Source organism: Orycteropus afer, unplaced genomic scaffold (assembly GCF_000298275.1).
Source record: "Orycteropus afer afer isolate SDZICR_OR568_19922 unplaced genomic scaffold, OryAfe1.0 scaffold00130, whole genome shotgun sequence".
Taxonomy (NCBI): Eukaryota; Metazoa; Chordata; class Mammalia; order Tubulidentata; family Orycteropodidae; genus Orycteropus; species Orycteropus afer.
This window is the reverse complement of record NW_006921717.1, coordinates 435298-448725: the sequence shown is the minus strand read 5'-3', so window position 1 is coordinate 448725 and position 13428 is coordinate 435298. Positions and strand designations below refer to the sequence as shown.

The 13428-nt window shown below is 50.2% G+C and overlaps 1 protein-coding gene across 1 annotated transcript in view; it reads left to right on the top strand.

Moving 5' to 3' along the window:
- Positions 1 to 1097: 1097 nt before the first annotated feature.
- Positions 1098 to 13428, top strand: part of TPCN2 (two pore segment channel 2) — a 33252-nt gene continuing 20921 nt past the window's right edge. Inside the window, exons 1-2 of the mRNA XM_042781506.1 lie at positions 1098 to 1575; positions 1709 to 1805. Coding sequence (XP_042637440.1) covers positions 1098 to 1575; positions 1709 to 1805 — 575 coding nt within the window. The remainder of the gene's footprint in view (positions 1576 to 1708; positions 1806 to 13428) is intronic.

Here is a 13428-nt window from a genome sequence, read left to right as displayed (position 1 = left end):
GGAAAGAAGTGGAAAGATAGCTGTTACATTGTGAGGAATTGCAGTCAATGTCATGAAACAAAATGTGTATGAACTGCTGTGTGGAAAATGAATTTACTCTGCAAACTTTCACCCAAATCACAATAAAAGTTAATTTAAAAAAAAAAAAAACACCTTAAAACTTGTGAATCACACATCCCTGGTCAGTCAACATCATCTTGATACATCAAGGTACACTAAATAATTTTTCACAAGTTGTGATGTGAAGGACATGCTAAGAACCCTGGGTCCATATTCTTTGCCAGCTCAAATCAGCATTTGAAATTCTCAACATTTAACAGTCACTCCTTGGTTGGGCAATCCTACTTCCGTAGTGATACTGCCTTGGAAACCCAAGGAGGGGTCGCTATGAGTCGGGGCCGACTCGACGGCAAATAACAACAACCTTTCCGTATCAAAGGGTGACCTCTAGTTCCACTATGGGGGGAGACCCTTTGCTGTCACCCCCACGTATCCAATGTTGGTTGTTGTCACAGCGCCGATTCCCACTCATGGCGACTCCATGTGTGCACAGTGGAACGGCACTCCACAGGGTTTCCAAGGCTGTGACCTTCTGGAAGCAAAACGCGAGCCCTCACTTTCCAGGCACCTCTGGGTGTGTTCGAAACACCAACCTTTCAGTTACTGGTCCAGCTCTTCACCATTTTCGCCGCAATACTCTAGTCCAAAGGTTCTCAAACTCTCCGAGCTGCAGCAGCTCCCGGAAGGCTTGTGAAAGCACGCATTGCTAACTCACACCCCGAGTTTCTGACTCAGCAGGTCGGGGAGAAAGTTGCATTTCCAAGAACTTCCTTCTAATGCAATCCCCGTGCCCCTAAAGCCCCTAAGTCTGGCCCCTGCGCAGTGCAATGAAACAGAGCTCCACCTCGAGGGGCGGGGCCCTAAGAAACTCCGCCCGCGGCACGAGACCTCCGCCCTCATTGGCTGGCTACGAAGGGGCCCTCCTTACGTCATAGAACTGTGGGGCCGCCCGCCCGAACTCCAAGGCGGGAGGGGGCGCCGCGCCTGCGCAGTGGAGTTAGGCGTGCTCCGCTGTGTGGACGGGTATCGGCGACCGGATGGCGGAGTCCCGAGCCGAGTCAGAACCCCTCCTGGGCCGGGCCAGGGGAGGCAGGGGCCGCGACTGCCCGGTGGCGGCGGTGGCGGCGGCCGCGGTGGACACTTGCCGCAGCGCCCAGACCACAGGTGAGCTGCCCTGGCCGGCGACGAGGGCGGCCCGGAGCGAGGGTCGCTCCGGGACTCCGCGGTCCAGTCACCCCGAATCGCTGCCGGGACCCTCCGAGGCTGGAGTCGAAGCGGCCGGGCCGCCCCTGGGTCCGGAGGGCCGCCGCTGGGGGCGAGGGATCCAGCTGAGTTGGCGCGTCGGGTGCCGCCCTCCGAGCCGGGAGGGGTCGCGGCTGCTCCGGGCGGCCCGGGTCACGCGCTGCTCCCGGGGTGTCTGGCGACCCCCGCAGGCGGCACTTTGGCTGACCCATTTCCTCGGGGCGGAACCCGGGGCGCTCAGAGGGGAGGCAGCTCCCGGAGGTCCAGCAGCCTGTGAGTGGCCGGGGCGGGATTCGAACCCCGCTGAGAGTGACTGGCCGTCCTTTGGGCCTCATCATTCCCGGTCCCGGGAGCCTCCGCGGGCCCTGGGGCAGGAGACAGCCGCCTGCTCTCGCTGCCTTTGCAGCGTCCAGCGGTTTTCTCTGGGGCTCCTGCCTGTCCTTCCTGTTTACGGAGATGGCCCAGTCCCGGCAGGGTGGAGGCCACGGGTCCCTGGACCTCAGGTGTGTACCAAGGTCACAGCCCTGGGTTCAGGTGCAGCCTCTGCGCAGACTCCCTGGGCATGCGGGCCGGGCCACTTCTCCTCTCTGGATCGCACATTTTACTCAGCTGTCTGAGAGGGGACTGGGTTGGAACTAGGGTCCCCATAACCGGTCTGTGGGCAGTGCCCATCTGTGCGATAAGGGGTACATGCCCCGTCTGCCTATCCCACAGGCTTCCCTGGGAACCTTCTCTGGTCATTTCTGGGTCCAGGCCTTGTGGTGGCAGGGCCAGGACCCCAGGGTCTGGTGAGAGTGCTGGTGTGTGACCTTAGCAGGTGGCTTCACTGTGCTCAGCGTCAGAAAAGGCGGGCAGAGGCAGTAGTGCTGCCCAGGGTCTGAGTGGTGCACTTTGCACGTGAGCTCTGGTAGCATAGTGCCTAAGGCACCTGACTGCGGTTCAAACCCACCAGCCACTCCTCGGAAAGAAGATGGGGCAATCTACTTCTGTAGTGATACTGCCTTGGAAACCCAAGGAGGGGTCGCTATGAGTCGGGTCTGACTCGACGGCACATAACAACAACAACAACAACATTAACTGTAAGGTTGGAGGTTCGAACCCAGCCGAAAGCACTGTGGAAGACCTGGTGACATACTTCCTGGAGATTCCACCAAGACTACCCTGTGGAGTGAGTCTCTGACACACGAGTGGCCATGAGTCAGAACCAACTTGATGGCCACGAGTTTAGTTTCTAAAATTAAAAAAATAAAATTTTGCCCAGGGAGGGTGTTGTGAGATGGCCCAGAGAACACCCTAAAAGAGGGGGCCAGCCAGACATGTTGGCGGATGGCTGTCCTGGGTGGGAACACGGTGGCTGTTGTAGGTCCCAGCCGTGGCCGAGCGAGTGTGCAGGTGGGTGGGCAGATGACACCCACATTGTTGATAGAGTGGGAGCCTGAGCTGGTGTCAGCCAGCGAGAGAGGCTGGGGGGTGCTCTCTGTCCGGTGCGGGGCCTCTGGCGAAGGCGTGAGAACAAGGACAGGATGCCCTGTGTTCCAGTCTTGGGAGGCTCAGCCAGCGTGGCTGGGCAGACAAGGGGCACAGTGGGCACTGAGAATGGCTGATTCAGTCCCCAGCCTGACGCCTGGCTGGGCTCTGAGTGGAAGCCTGTGCTCAGGGTTAGACGCTCTCCAGGACGCCGTGGACGGTTTCTTCTGCCTCTGCCACCCCTGGCGGGCCACGATCGAGTGTGCAGAAGGCCGTCTTGTGCCTGGGTCAGAATGTCGTCCTTTTGCTGGTTATGAAAACACTGGAAGAAGGGGGTCGCCTGCTACAGGAGGAACATAGTGGATCACATGACCGTGCAAGGCCGCCTTCCTATGTGCTAACAATCCAGAAACCAAACTCTGCCACCCAGTCGGTCAGACTCATAGCGACCCCTCCCTGGGTTTCCAAAGCAGTAAATCTTCATGGAAGTAGATTGCTCAATCTTCCTTCTCCGGAGTGGCTGGTGGGTTTGACCCAGCAGGCTTCTAGTTAGCAGTCAGATGCCTTGGGCATATGCTACCAGGGCTCCTTTCATATGCACTGTTGTTGTTATTGTTATGTGCCCTCGATTCTGACCTTACTCATAGCGACCCCTCCTTGGGTTTCCAAGGTGGTGTCACTATGGATGTAGATTGCCCAACCTTCCTTCCAAGGAGTGGCTGGTGGCTTTGAACCGCCAGCCTTCTGGTGAGCAGTCAAGCGCCTTAGGGATTAACATGTGTGTGACTTGCTTTATTGCAATAGTCACTTTATGAAGGTGGTCTGCAGCTGAACCTACACTATCTCCAAGGTACACCTGTAATGCTGTGGTTAGGTGCCCCTGAGTCGGCTCCGACTCACAGCGACCCCGTGTGCAACACAACGAAACACTGCCCGGTCCTGTGCCAGACCCATCAGCCTGGCTATTTCCAAGCCCGTCATTGCAGCCACTGTGTCCGTCCATCTCGTTGAGGGCCTTCCCTTCTTTTGCCGACCCTCCACCCTACCAAGCATGACATCCTTCTCCAGGGAATGGCCCCTTCTGACAACACGACCAAAGTAGATGAGACGAAGTCTGGCCATTCTCGCTTCCCAGGAGCATTCCGGCTGCACTTCCTCCAGGACGGATGCATTCATTCTTCTGGCGGTCCCTGGTGCTTTCAGCGTTGTTCGCCAGCACCACAACTCGGAAGCATCAGCTCTTCTACCTGGGCTCCTGGCGACTCCACGTGTGCAGAGTAGAATTACTAATGAGGTTTTGAAGGCTGTGACCTTTTGGAAGCAGATCACATGGCCTGTTTTCTCACGTGCCTCTGGATTTGTTCAAACTGCCAACCTTTTGGTTAGTAGTTGAGCACTTAACTATTTGTACCACCAAGGGACATCTATTAATAACTATCCACTCACTGTTGTGGAGTGGGATCACACAGCGCCCCTAGAGGACAGAGTGGAACTCCCACAGGGTCTCCAAGGCTGTCAGAGTCTTCACAGAAGCAAAGCCCAAACCACACCCACTGGAGTCAAGTTGAGTCCAACTCATAGCGCCTCTAGAGGACAGAGTGGAACTGCACCGCAGAGATCTAAGGCTGCAAGTCTTTATGGAAGCAACTGCCTCATCTTTATCCCTCAGAGCAGCTGGTGGGTTCCAGTGGCCGACCTTTTGATTAGCAGCTGCATGCTTTAACCACTGCAGTACCCGAAATCCTTTTCCTAATAATAATGCTGCTGTTGTGGTTAGGTGGTTGGCTCTGACTCACAGTGACTGCGTGCAGCAGAGTGGATCACTACCCCGTCCCGTGCCGGCCTCACAACCCTTGCTCTGCCTGAGACCGTCATTGCAGCCACTGTGTCAGTCCATCTCATTGAGCCTTCCCCTTTCCCCTGACCCTCTGCCTTACCAAACACGACGTCCTTCTCCAGAGACTGGTCCCTTCTGACAACCCGGCCAAAGCACAGGAGACGAAGTCTGGCCATCCTTGCTTCCAGGGACCACGGAGCGTTGGGCTGCACCTCTTCCAGGACAGGTTTGTGTTTTCAGTGTTCTTCGTCGGTCCCACAGCTCAGAGGCACCAACTCGTCTTTATTCATTGCCCAGCTCTCACATGCATGTGAGGAGATTGAACATACCATGGCTTGGGGCAGGGGCACCTTAGTCTTCAAAATGTTCTTTGCTTCTTAACACTTAAGGAGGTCTTTTGCAGCACATTAGTCCAGTGCAGTGTGATGTCTGATTTCTTGACTGCCGGTTCCATGGGTGTTAATTGTCGATCCAAGGAAAGTGAAATCCCTGACCACTTCAATCTTTTCTCCATTTGTTGTGATGTTGCATATTGGTCCAGTTGTGAGGATTTTTGTTTTCCTTATGCTGAGATGTAATCCATACTGCAGACTATAATCTTTACTCTTCATCAGTAAGTGCTTCAAGTCATTTTCACTTTCAGCTAGTAGGGTTATGTCATCTGCATATTGCAGCTTGTTAACGAGTCTTCCTCCAATCTTGATGCCACGTTCTTCTTCATATAGTCCAGCTTCTTGTATTATTTGCTCAGCATACAGATTGAATTACTGTGGTGAAAGGATACAACCCTGACACACTCCCTTCCTGATTTTAAACCATGCAGTATCCCCTTGCTCTGTTCGAACAACAGTTTCTTGGTCTATGTACAGGTTCCTCATGAGCACAATTAAATGTTTTGGAATTCCTATTGTTCGCAATGTTATCCATAATTTGATCCACACAGTCGAATGCCTTTGCATAGTCAGTAAAACACAGGTAAACATCTTTCTGGTATTCTTTGCTTCGGCCAAGCTCCATCTGACATCAGCAATGATAGCTCTCCTTCCACATCCTCTTCTGAATGCAGCTGGCGTCTCTGGAAGTTCCCTGTCAATATGCTGCTGCAACCATTTTTGAATTATCTGCAGCAGGATTTTCCTTGCGTGGGATACGTAATAGGTGCGTTCACCTCAGCTCTGTCTTTGACAGCGTGACAGCGTGTGCTGACGGCACATCCAGACTGAGGGACACAAGGTGACCCTGTCGGGCCTTGTGAGTGATCAGGGTCTTCGTCACGATGGTGTGCTGCGCTTTTTCTCGTCTGATACACTTCAGTCACCCACCTCCTTAGCCACTTCTTTTTCCTTTCTGACCGCAGCCAGGCATTGCTAAGTCAGTCTGTAAGACGAATTTGTGTGTCAGTCAGGATAGTTAGGTGTGGTTCGTATCTAAGGTCAGTCAAATGTGTGTCTTTGCATATAGTGCGCCTTTCTATGTGTAAAATCCTTAAATGTTTCTAGATGTGCTAACACATCTTTAGGGTCATGCAGTGATAGTGATAATGTTTGATGCATGTCACAAAGTAGCGTCTGTTACTATGAACTATTGTATGTTCCTAGAAGTTTGAAGGCACTAGGCTTCACAGAGGTTTTTTTTTTTTTTTTTTTTCCGTAAGTTCCGGTTGTGTACATTTGTAACCCAGGGACTGCCTGGATGATATTCAGTTTTCAGTTGCACATGGGAGGTGTGGGAAAGCGTACAGCTGCTCCATTTTTCAGAAGTAGAAGTATTCTCTTCTACTTTTTTTTTGGACAAACTATGTTGTTATATATTTTTTATTGTGGTTTGGGTGAAAGTTCACAGAGCAAATTCCTTTTCCACACAGCAGTTCGTACACATTTTGTCCCGACATTGACTGCACTCCCCACAATGTAACGGCTCTCTTCCCACTTCCTCCCTGTGGTTACCTTTTCCCTGTGTCCCCCTTTCCTGTGCATTCCTGCCCCCTGAGCCATCTCCCTGTGCAAATGCTGCCCCTCTAATCTCCCATGATTGATCGCTCTAAGGAGTGGATCTACGTGGTATAAATGTTCACTTTATAAGCCTGTCTGTTGTTTGGCTGGAAGCCACAGAATAAGTTCACTTCTAGGTCTGAAGGGTCACTAGGGGCCATAGTCTCAGGGGTTTCACCAGTCTCTATCAGACCAGTAAGCCTGGTCTTTTTTATTATTTTGAGTTTTGTTCCACATTGTTCTCCCACTCTCTCTGGGATCTCCTGCACTGGTCTCTCTCTGAGTGGTTGGCAGTGGGAGCCGGGCACCATCTGGTTCTGCTGGTCTCATGGCCATATAGGCTGAGGTTCACATGGCCCACTGGTCCCTTGGACAAATTGTTTCCATGTGTCTTTGGTTTTCTTCATTCTAATTTTGCTCCGGACGAGGAGAGACCCATTGTTGCATCTAGATGGTTGCTTCCAAGCTGGGTCAAGTGGTATTTCTGTTTCCCCAGTCGCTACTCACCAAAATAGGTAGGACAGTGTTTTGTGTAGTATGTTATGCCAATTGAGCTTGATGTCCCTGTGACCATGGGCCCGAGCCTATGGGCCGAACAACTCCCTCCCTCAAGGTGGTTGGCTGTGGCTAAAAAGTTATCATACTTTGTCCCCTGTTAGTTCTATTTATATGGGCATTTTTACAGCACATAAATACTTGTATGTAGAAATATCGTCTACTGACCTTATATATCAAAAAAACAAATCAACCTCACTGCTGTTGAGTCAGGTCCAACTCAGCAATCCCTCCTTGGGTTTCCGAGTACAGACGTAGATTGCCCAACCTTCCTCCCAGGAGTGGCTGGTGGGTTTGAACCTCCAGCCTTCGATTAGCAGTCAGGTGCCTTAGGCACTGTGCCACCAGAGCTTCTGCCTTATATATGGTCATGGGAATGTTTGCTTTTGCTTAGACATACCTGATCATTCAACCTGACTACTTACGTGTCTGTACATAGATGAATGTTTGTTATTACTGATAAGGCAGTGTTGTGTATGTAAAAAAGGCTTTGTCTCTGTTGTTTGTATCTGTTGTGCGCCTCTGTGTGTCTTCCTTTTCTTTAGTGTCGTCGTGTCGGTCACTCGCTTGGTATACTGCCTTTCCCTTCACCCAAATCACTACTTGTCTCTTACCTATCTAGCAGTTTTCCTTCCTTTTCCCTCCCATCCCTGGTAACTGACAGTTTCCTTCCGTATATAAACCTTTCCTTGACTTTTTACAATCGTGAACTAATACACTATTTGTCATTCTGTTTTTGACTTATTTCACTCAGCATAATGTCCTCCAAGTTCATCTACATTATTAGGTGTTTTGTGGATTCTGGATTATTCTTTAGGGTTGCATAGTATTTCATTGTGTGTCTGCACCACAGTTGGTTTATCCATTCCTCTGTTGATAGGCAATTAGGTTGTTTCCATCTCTTTGGTACTGTGAATAGTGCTGCGGTTAATGTGGGTGTGCATACATCTGTTTGTGTCCTGGCTCTCAATTCTTTAGGATATATGCCTACTAATGGGTTGGCTGGGTCAAGTGGTATTTCTGTTTCCAACGTTTTAAGGAATCACTGTACTGCTTTCCACAGTGGTTGTACCATTTTACAGTCCCACCAGCAGTGTATGAGAGTCCCAGTCTTTGCCAGCATTTGGTATTTTCTGTCTTAATGAACTTTGCTGTTAGTGCTAGGTTGAGATGATAGCTCATGGTTGCTTTGATTTGCATCTCTCTAATGGCTAATGGGGAGCTCTGGTGGCCTAGTACCTAAGGCATTTGACTGCTAACCAGAAGGCTGGCGGTTCAAACCCACCAGCTGCTCTTCTACTTCTGTAGTCATACCGCGTTGGAGTCCCAAGGAGGGGTCACTATGAGTCGGATCTGACTTGATGGCAGTGTGTTTTGGTTAATGATTGTGAACATTTCTTCATGTGTTTGTTGGTTGCCCGAATATCTTCTTTGGTCAAGTGTCTTTCCATGTCTTCTGCCTGTTTTCAAATTGGATTGTTTGTCTTTTTGATGTTGAGGTGTTGGAGTTTTCTATAAATTTTAGAGATAAGTCCCTTTTCTGATACATCATTGCCAAATTTTTTTTTTCCCAATCTGTAGGTTCTCTTTTCTTTTGGAGAAATCTTTGGAAGCGCATAAAAATTTAAGTTTTAGAAAGTCTTAATCATCTAGTTTATCTTCTGCTGTTTGTGCATTTTGGGTTATGCTTGATAGTCTATTTATGCCATAAATTAGGGCCCCTAAGTTTGCCCCTATTTTTTCTTTGATGAATTTTATAGTTTCAGGTTTCACATTTAAGTGTTTGATCCGTCTGGAGTTGGTGTTTGTGTGTGGTAGGTGTTGAGATTGGGGAGGGTAAGCCCTACTTTTTTCTTCGTCAGTAGTGCTCTGGTTATGTGATGTCTCTTCCTTTCCATATAACATTAGTGATTGGTTTTTCCATATCTTTAAAGAATGCTGGTGGAATCTGGATCAGAATTGCATTGAAAGTATAGACTGCTTTGAGTAGTAGTGACATTTTCACAGTGCTTAATCTTCCTGTCCATGAGCATGGTATGTTCTTCTATTTATGTAGAGCTCTTACAGTTTCTTGAAGTAGCATTTTGTATTTTTCTTTGTATGGGATTTTTTAATCTGTTTTTGTATGTGTTATTAATGATATTGTTTGATAATTTCCACATTCTGTTGGATCACCTTTCTTTGGAATGAGTACAAATAGAGATCTCTTCCAGTCAGTTGGCCAGGTAGCAGTCTTCCAGATTTCTTGGCATAGACAAGCGAGTGCCTCCAGCAGGGCATCCGTTTGTTGAAGCATCTCGGTGGATATTCTGTCAATTTCTGGAGCCTTGTTCTTTGCCAGTTCCTTCAGTGCAGCTTTGACTTCTTCCTTCAGTACCATTAGTTCTTGATCATATGTCACTCCCTGAAATGGATGACCATCAACCAAGTCTTTTTGGTTCAGTGACTGTATATTTCTTCCATCTTCTTTTGATGTTACCTGGATTGCTCAATATTTTGCCCATAGAATCCCTCAGTAGTGCAACTCAAGGCTTGATTTTTTTTCTTAAGTTCTTTCATCTTGAGAAATGCTGAGTGTGTTCTCCCCTTTTTGTTGTCTAACTCCAGGTCTTTGCACATTTCGTTATAATAATTGACTTTGCCTTCTCAAGCTGCTCTTTGAAATCTTCTGTTTGGCTCTTTCATCTTGTCATTTTTTTCCCATTTGCTTTAGCTACTCTTCTTTCAAGAGCAAGTTTCTGTCTCTTCTGACATCCATTTTGGTCTTTTCTTCTTTTCCTGACTTTTTAATGACTGTTTGCTTTCTTCATGTGTTATGTTCTGATGTCATCCTGCAGTTCATCTGGTTTTCAGTCATTGGTTTTCATTGCATAAATCTATTCTTCAGATGGTCTCTAAATTCAAGTGGGATATAATCAAGGTTGTATTTCGGCTCTCATGGACTTGTTTTAATTGTCTTCAGCTTCAACTTGCACTTGAATGTGAGCAGTTGATGGTCTGTTCCACAGTCAGCTCCTGGCTTGGTTTTGGCTGAAGATACTGGGCTTCTCCATTGCCTTTTCCACAGGTGTGCAATTAATAAGTCATTGGTCTTGCAAAATTCTGTCATATGATATCTGGTGTCATTTCTATCACCACGGCCATATTTTCCAACTGCTAATGTTTCTTGTTTCCAACTTTCACATTCCAGTCACCAGTAATAATCAATGCATCTTGACTGGATGTTTGGTCAATTTCAGACTGCAGAAGTTGGTAAAAATCTTCAATTTCTTCATCTTTGGCTTTAGTGGTTGGTGTGTAAATTTGAGAAATAGTAGTATTGACTGGTCTTCCTTGTAGGTGTATGGCTATTATCCTATCACTGACAGCACTGTACTTCAGGATAGATCCTGAAACATTCTTTGTGATGATGAATGGCATACCATTCCTCTTCCATTTGCTCTTCTCGGCATAGTAGATCATATGGCTGTCTGATTCAAAATGGCCAAGGCCAGTCCATTTCAGCTCACTAATGCCTAGGATGTCAGTCTTTATGTGTTCCTTTCATTTTTGACAGCTTCCAGTTTTCCTAAATTCATACTTTGTACATTCCATGTTGTGATTATTAGTGGATATTTGCAGCTGTTTCTTCCCATTTTGAGTCACGGCCCTTCAGCAGATGCAGGTCCTGAAAGCTTTATTCCACCCATGTCATTAACACTGACTCCACTTTGAGGAGGCAGCTGCTCTTCCTCAGTTGTATTTTGAGTGCCTTCTGGCCTGAGGGCTTTATCTTCCAGTACCATATCAGTGTTTCAGGGCTGTTTATATAGTTTTCTAGTAATATATCAGACAATGTTTCACTGCTATTCACAAGATTTTCACTGGCCAATTTTTTTCAGAAGTTGGTGGCTCCTTCTTTCTTCTTTCTTCCTAATCTGTCTTAGTCTGGAAGCTCTACTGAAACCTGTCCTCCATGGGTGACCCTGCTGGTATTGAATCCTAGTGGCATTGCCTCCAGCCTCACAGCAACGTGCAGCCCCCGTAGGTTGACACACTGACAGACAAGTGGTGGAGTAATAATGGTGATGTTCCCGGGGGTTTACTGGGTGTTGTATTTTAGCTGCAGTAACCCATTCAGTCCATAGCTCCTCAGTCCTATGGGCTGGGGCCAGTGGGGAAACTGAGGCACAGAGGGGTTCAGGGCTTTGCCCAGCGTCACAAGGGGAGCTGGTTGGGTCCCCACATGGGTGTTCAGGAAGGGGCTCGGGTTTACAGCCAGATGTTTGGAGACAGAGGCTTGGGGCTGATGGGAGACATAGCCTTTGATCCCTGTGTGTGCCACGCTCCACGGCCAACTTCCGTCACGGTGTCCTGGGGCTGCGATTCAGAGCGATCCTAGAGGACAGAGTAGGACTGTCCCACAAGGCCACCACCTCTTCAGAAGCAGACTGCTTCATCTTTCCATGGAACGGCTGGTGGGTTTGAACCACGGGCCTTCTGGTTTGCAGCTGAGTGCTTAACCATTGTGCCACCAGGGTTCCTTCTCTCCTGGGGCAGTTGAAACAATACTACCAGGTGGGTGACTTTGAAGGACAGAACGTTTCTGTCTCCCTTCTGGAGGCCAGAAGTCCGGAACCAGGGTATCGGCAGTGCTGTTCTCGGGAGCCTCTGGGGCATGACCCTTCCTCCTTTTCTACCTTCTGCTCACTGGGGGTCTCTTGGCCTTCCTTGCTTTGTAACCCTGTGTACAAACCATTGTACCCCATTCGTCTTTGGGTCTCTTCTGCCCTTGGATAAGGTACCACTCAGAGGGATTATGACCCTCCCCATGACCTTGTTAACTTCAGAGAAAACCCTTCTTTCCATACAAGGTCAAGTTCACAGGTGGAGAGGGGGAAGATTAGGGTGGCATATTTTGGGGGGAGCCATTTCAATGACAATGTCATTTCAGATGACACTTACCCAGACACTCCAACCTGTGCCTGGCAAAAGCCTGGTGGGTGTCGGGGACAGACAGGTGTCTCCCATAAGCTCAGGGCAGGGTGTGCTTCCCTGAGGCTGCCCTGGGTTGGTGGTGGGGGATGTCTAGGGAAGTGAAGGCCCTGCAGTGACAAGGTGGGAGACAGTGTCCTTGGGCCAGGGTTGGAGGCCTTGAAGAGAGTGGCCTCAGGAACAGGGCTCAGGACTGGGCTGGGGGCTCGGGGTGTGAGCAGCAGTGGGGGGCCGGCAGAGGAGGCCTTGCAGCCTGGTTGGGGCCCAGATGTGGGTGTCTCCTTGAACGGTGCGGCCGCAGAAGGCTGTGATGTGCTCACGCTTGTGACAGGACCCTGGTGGCTTCTGCGCTGAGAAGGAGCCACTATGGGGTGGAAACTACAGGGTGGGGTGAGGAGCCGGGAGGCCGGCCAGGACCCCAACTGTACAGACAACAAGAAGAGCCAGGTGCAGGGAGCCATCCGGTGGGCGGTTCTCGGGTGCCCTGGCTGGCTTGGGTGCGAGGCAGCTCCCTGCACCCAGGCCTGGGCTGGGGTGGCCTGTGGCCTTTCGGGGCCCAGTCTCCTTGTCTGGGAGTTTTGTGCCTCAGAGTCGATTCTGACTCAGGACGGCCTTGTGTAACAGTGGAACTGCCCCATACAGTTTGCTGGTCCGTAGTCTTCCCAGGAGCGGATCACCAGGTCTCTCCCTCTGGTGGGTTTGAACTGCTGACCCACTGCTTACCCGCTGTGCCTCAGGTCCCTTTCTTCCTGTCGGGAGGTTTGTACTGTCAGAGTGCACCAGGTGCAGCCGACCGCTTCCCGGGGAGTTTGGCACCATGCGGGCTTTTGGTCCCCCTCAGCTTGCCCTTGGGGCTCAGCGGCCTGAGTTCTGCCGTGCACCCAAGGCCCACTCTGTCCTGGCTCCAGACACAGCAGTGCTGGCGGCCTCTGAGTGTGGCTCCTGTGCCTACGGGACACCTCAGTCACCACCTGGGAGGGCTTTTCAGGGCCAAGGCCCAGTTGGGAGGGTGCTTGCAGTGGGAGTACTGACAGGTGATGGCAGAGCCGAGACGAGGTCCAGTCTCCGGCCTCTGTCCAGTCCCCACATCCGTGATGGGCCCTGGGCCCCTGTAGCCTCCACCTCAGGTCCCCAACAATAAGTCCAGCACGGGAGCAGCTGCCTCCCTGGGCTGTGGGCAGAGTGGCCGATGGCCAGAGCTGCACCCGCGTGCCTGCTGCCAGCTTCCCTCCTGCCTCTCGTCCCTGCCACCTGCGTCGTCTTGGGTGCCACCCGACGTCTGCTTCAGCCGTCACGACCCGG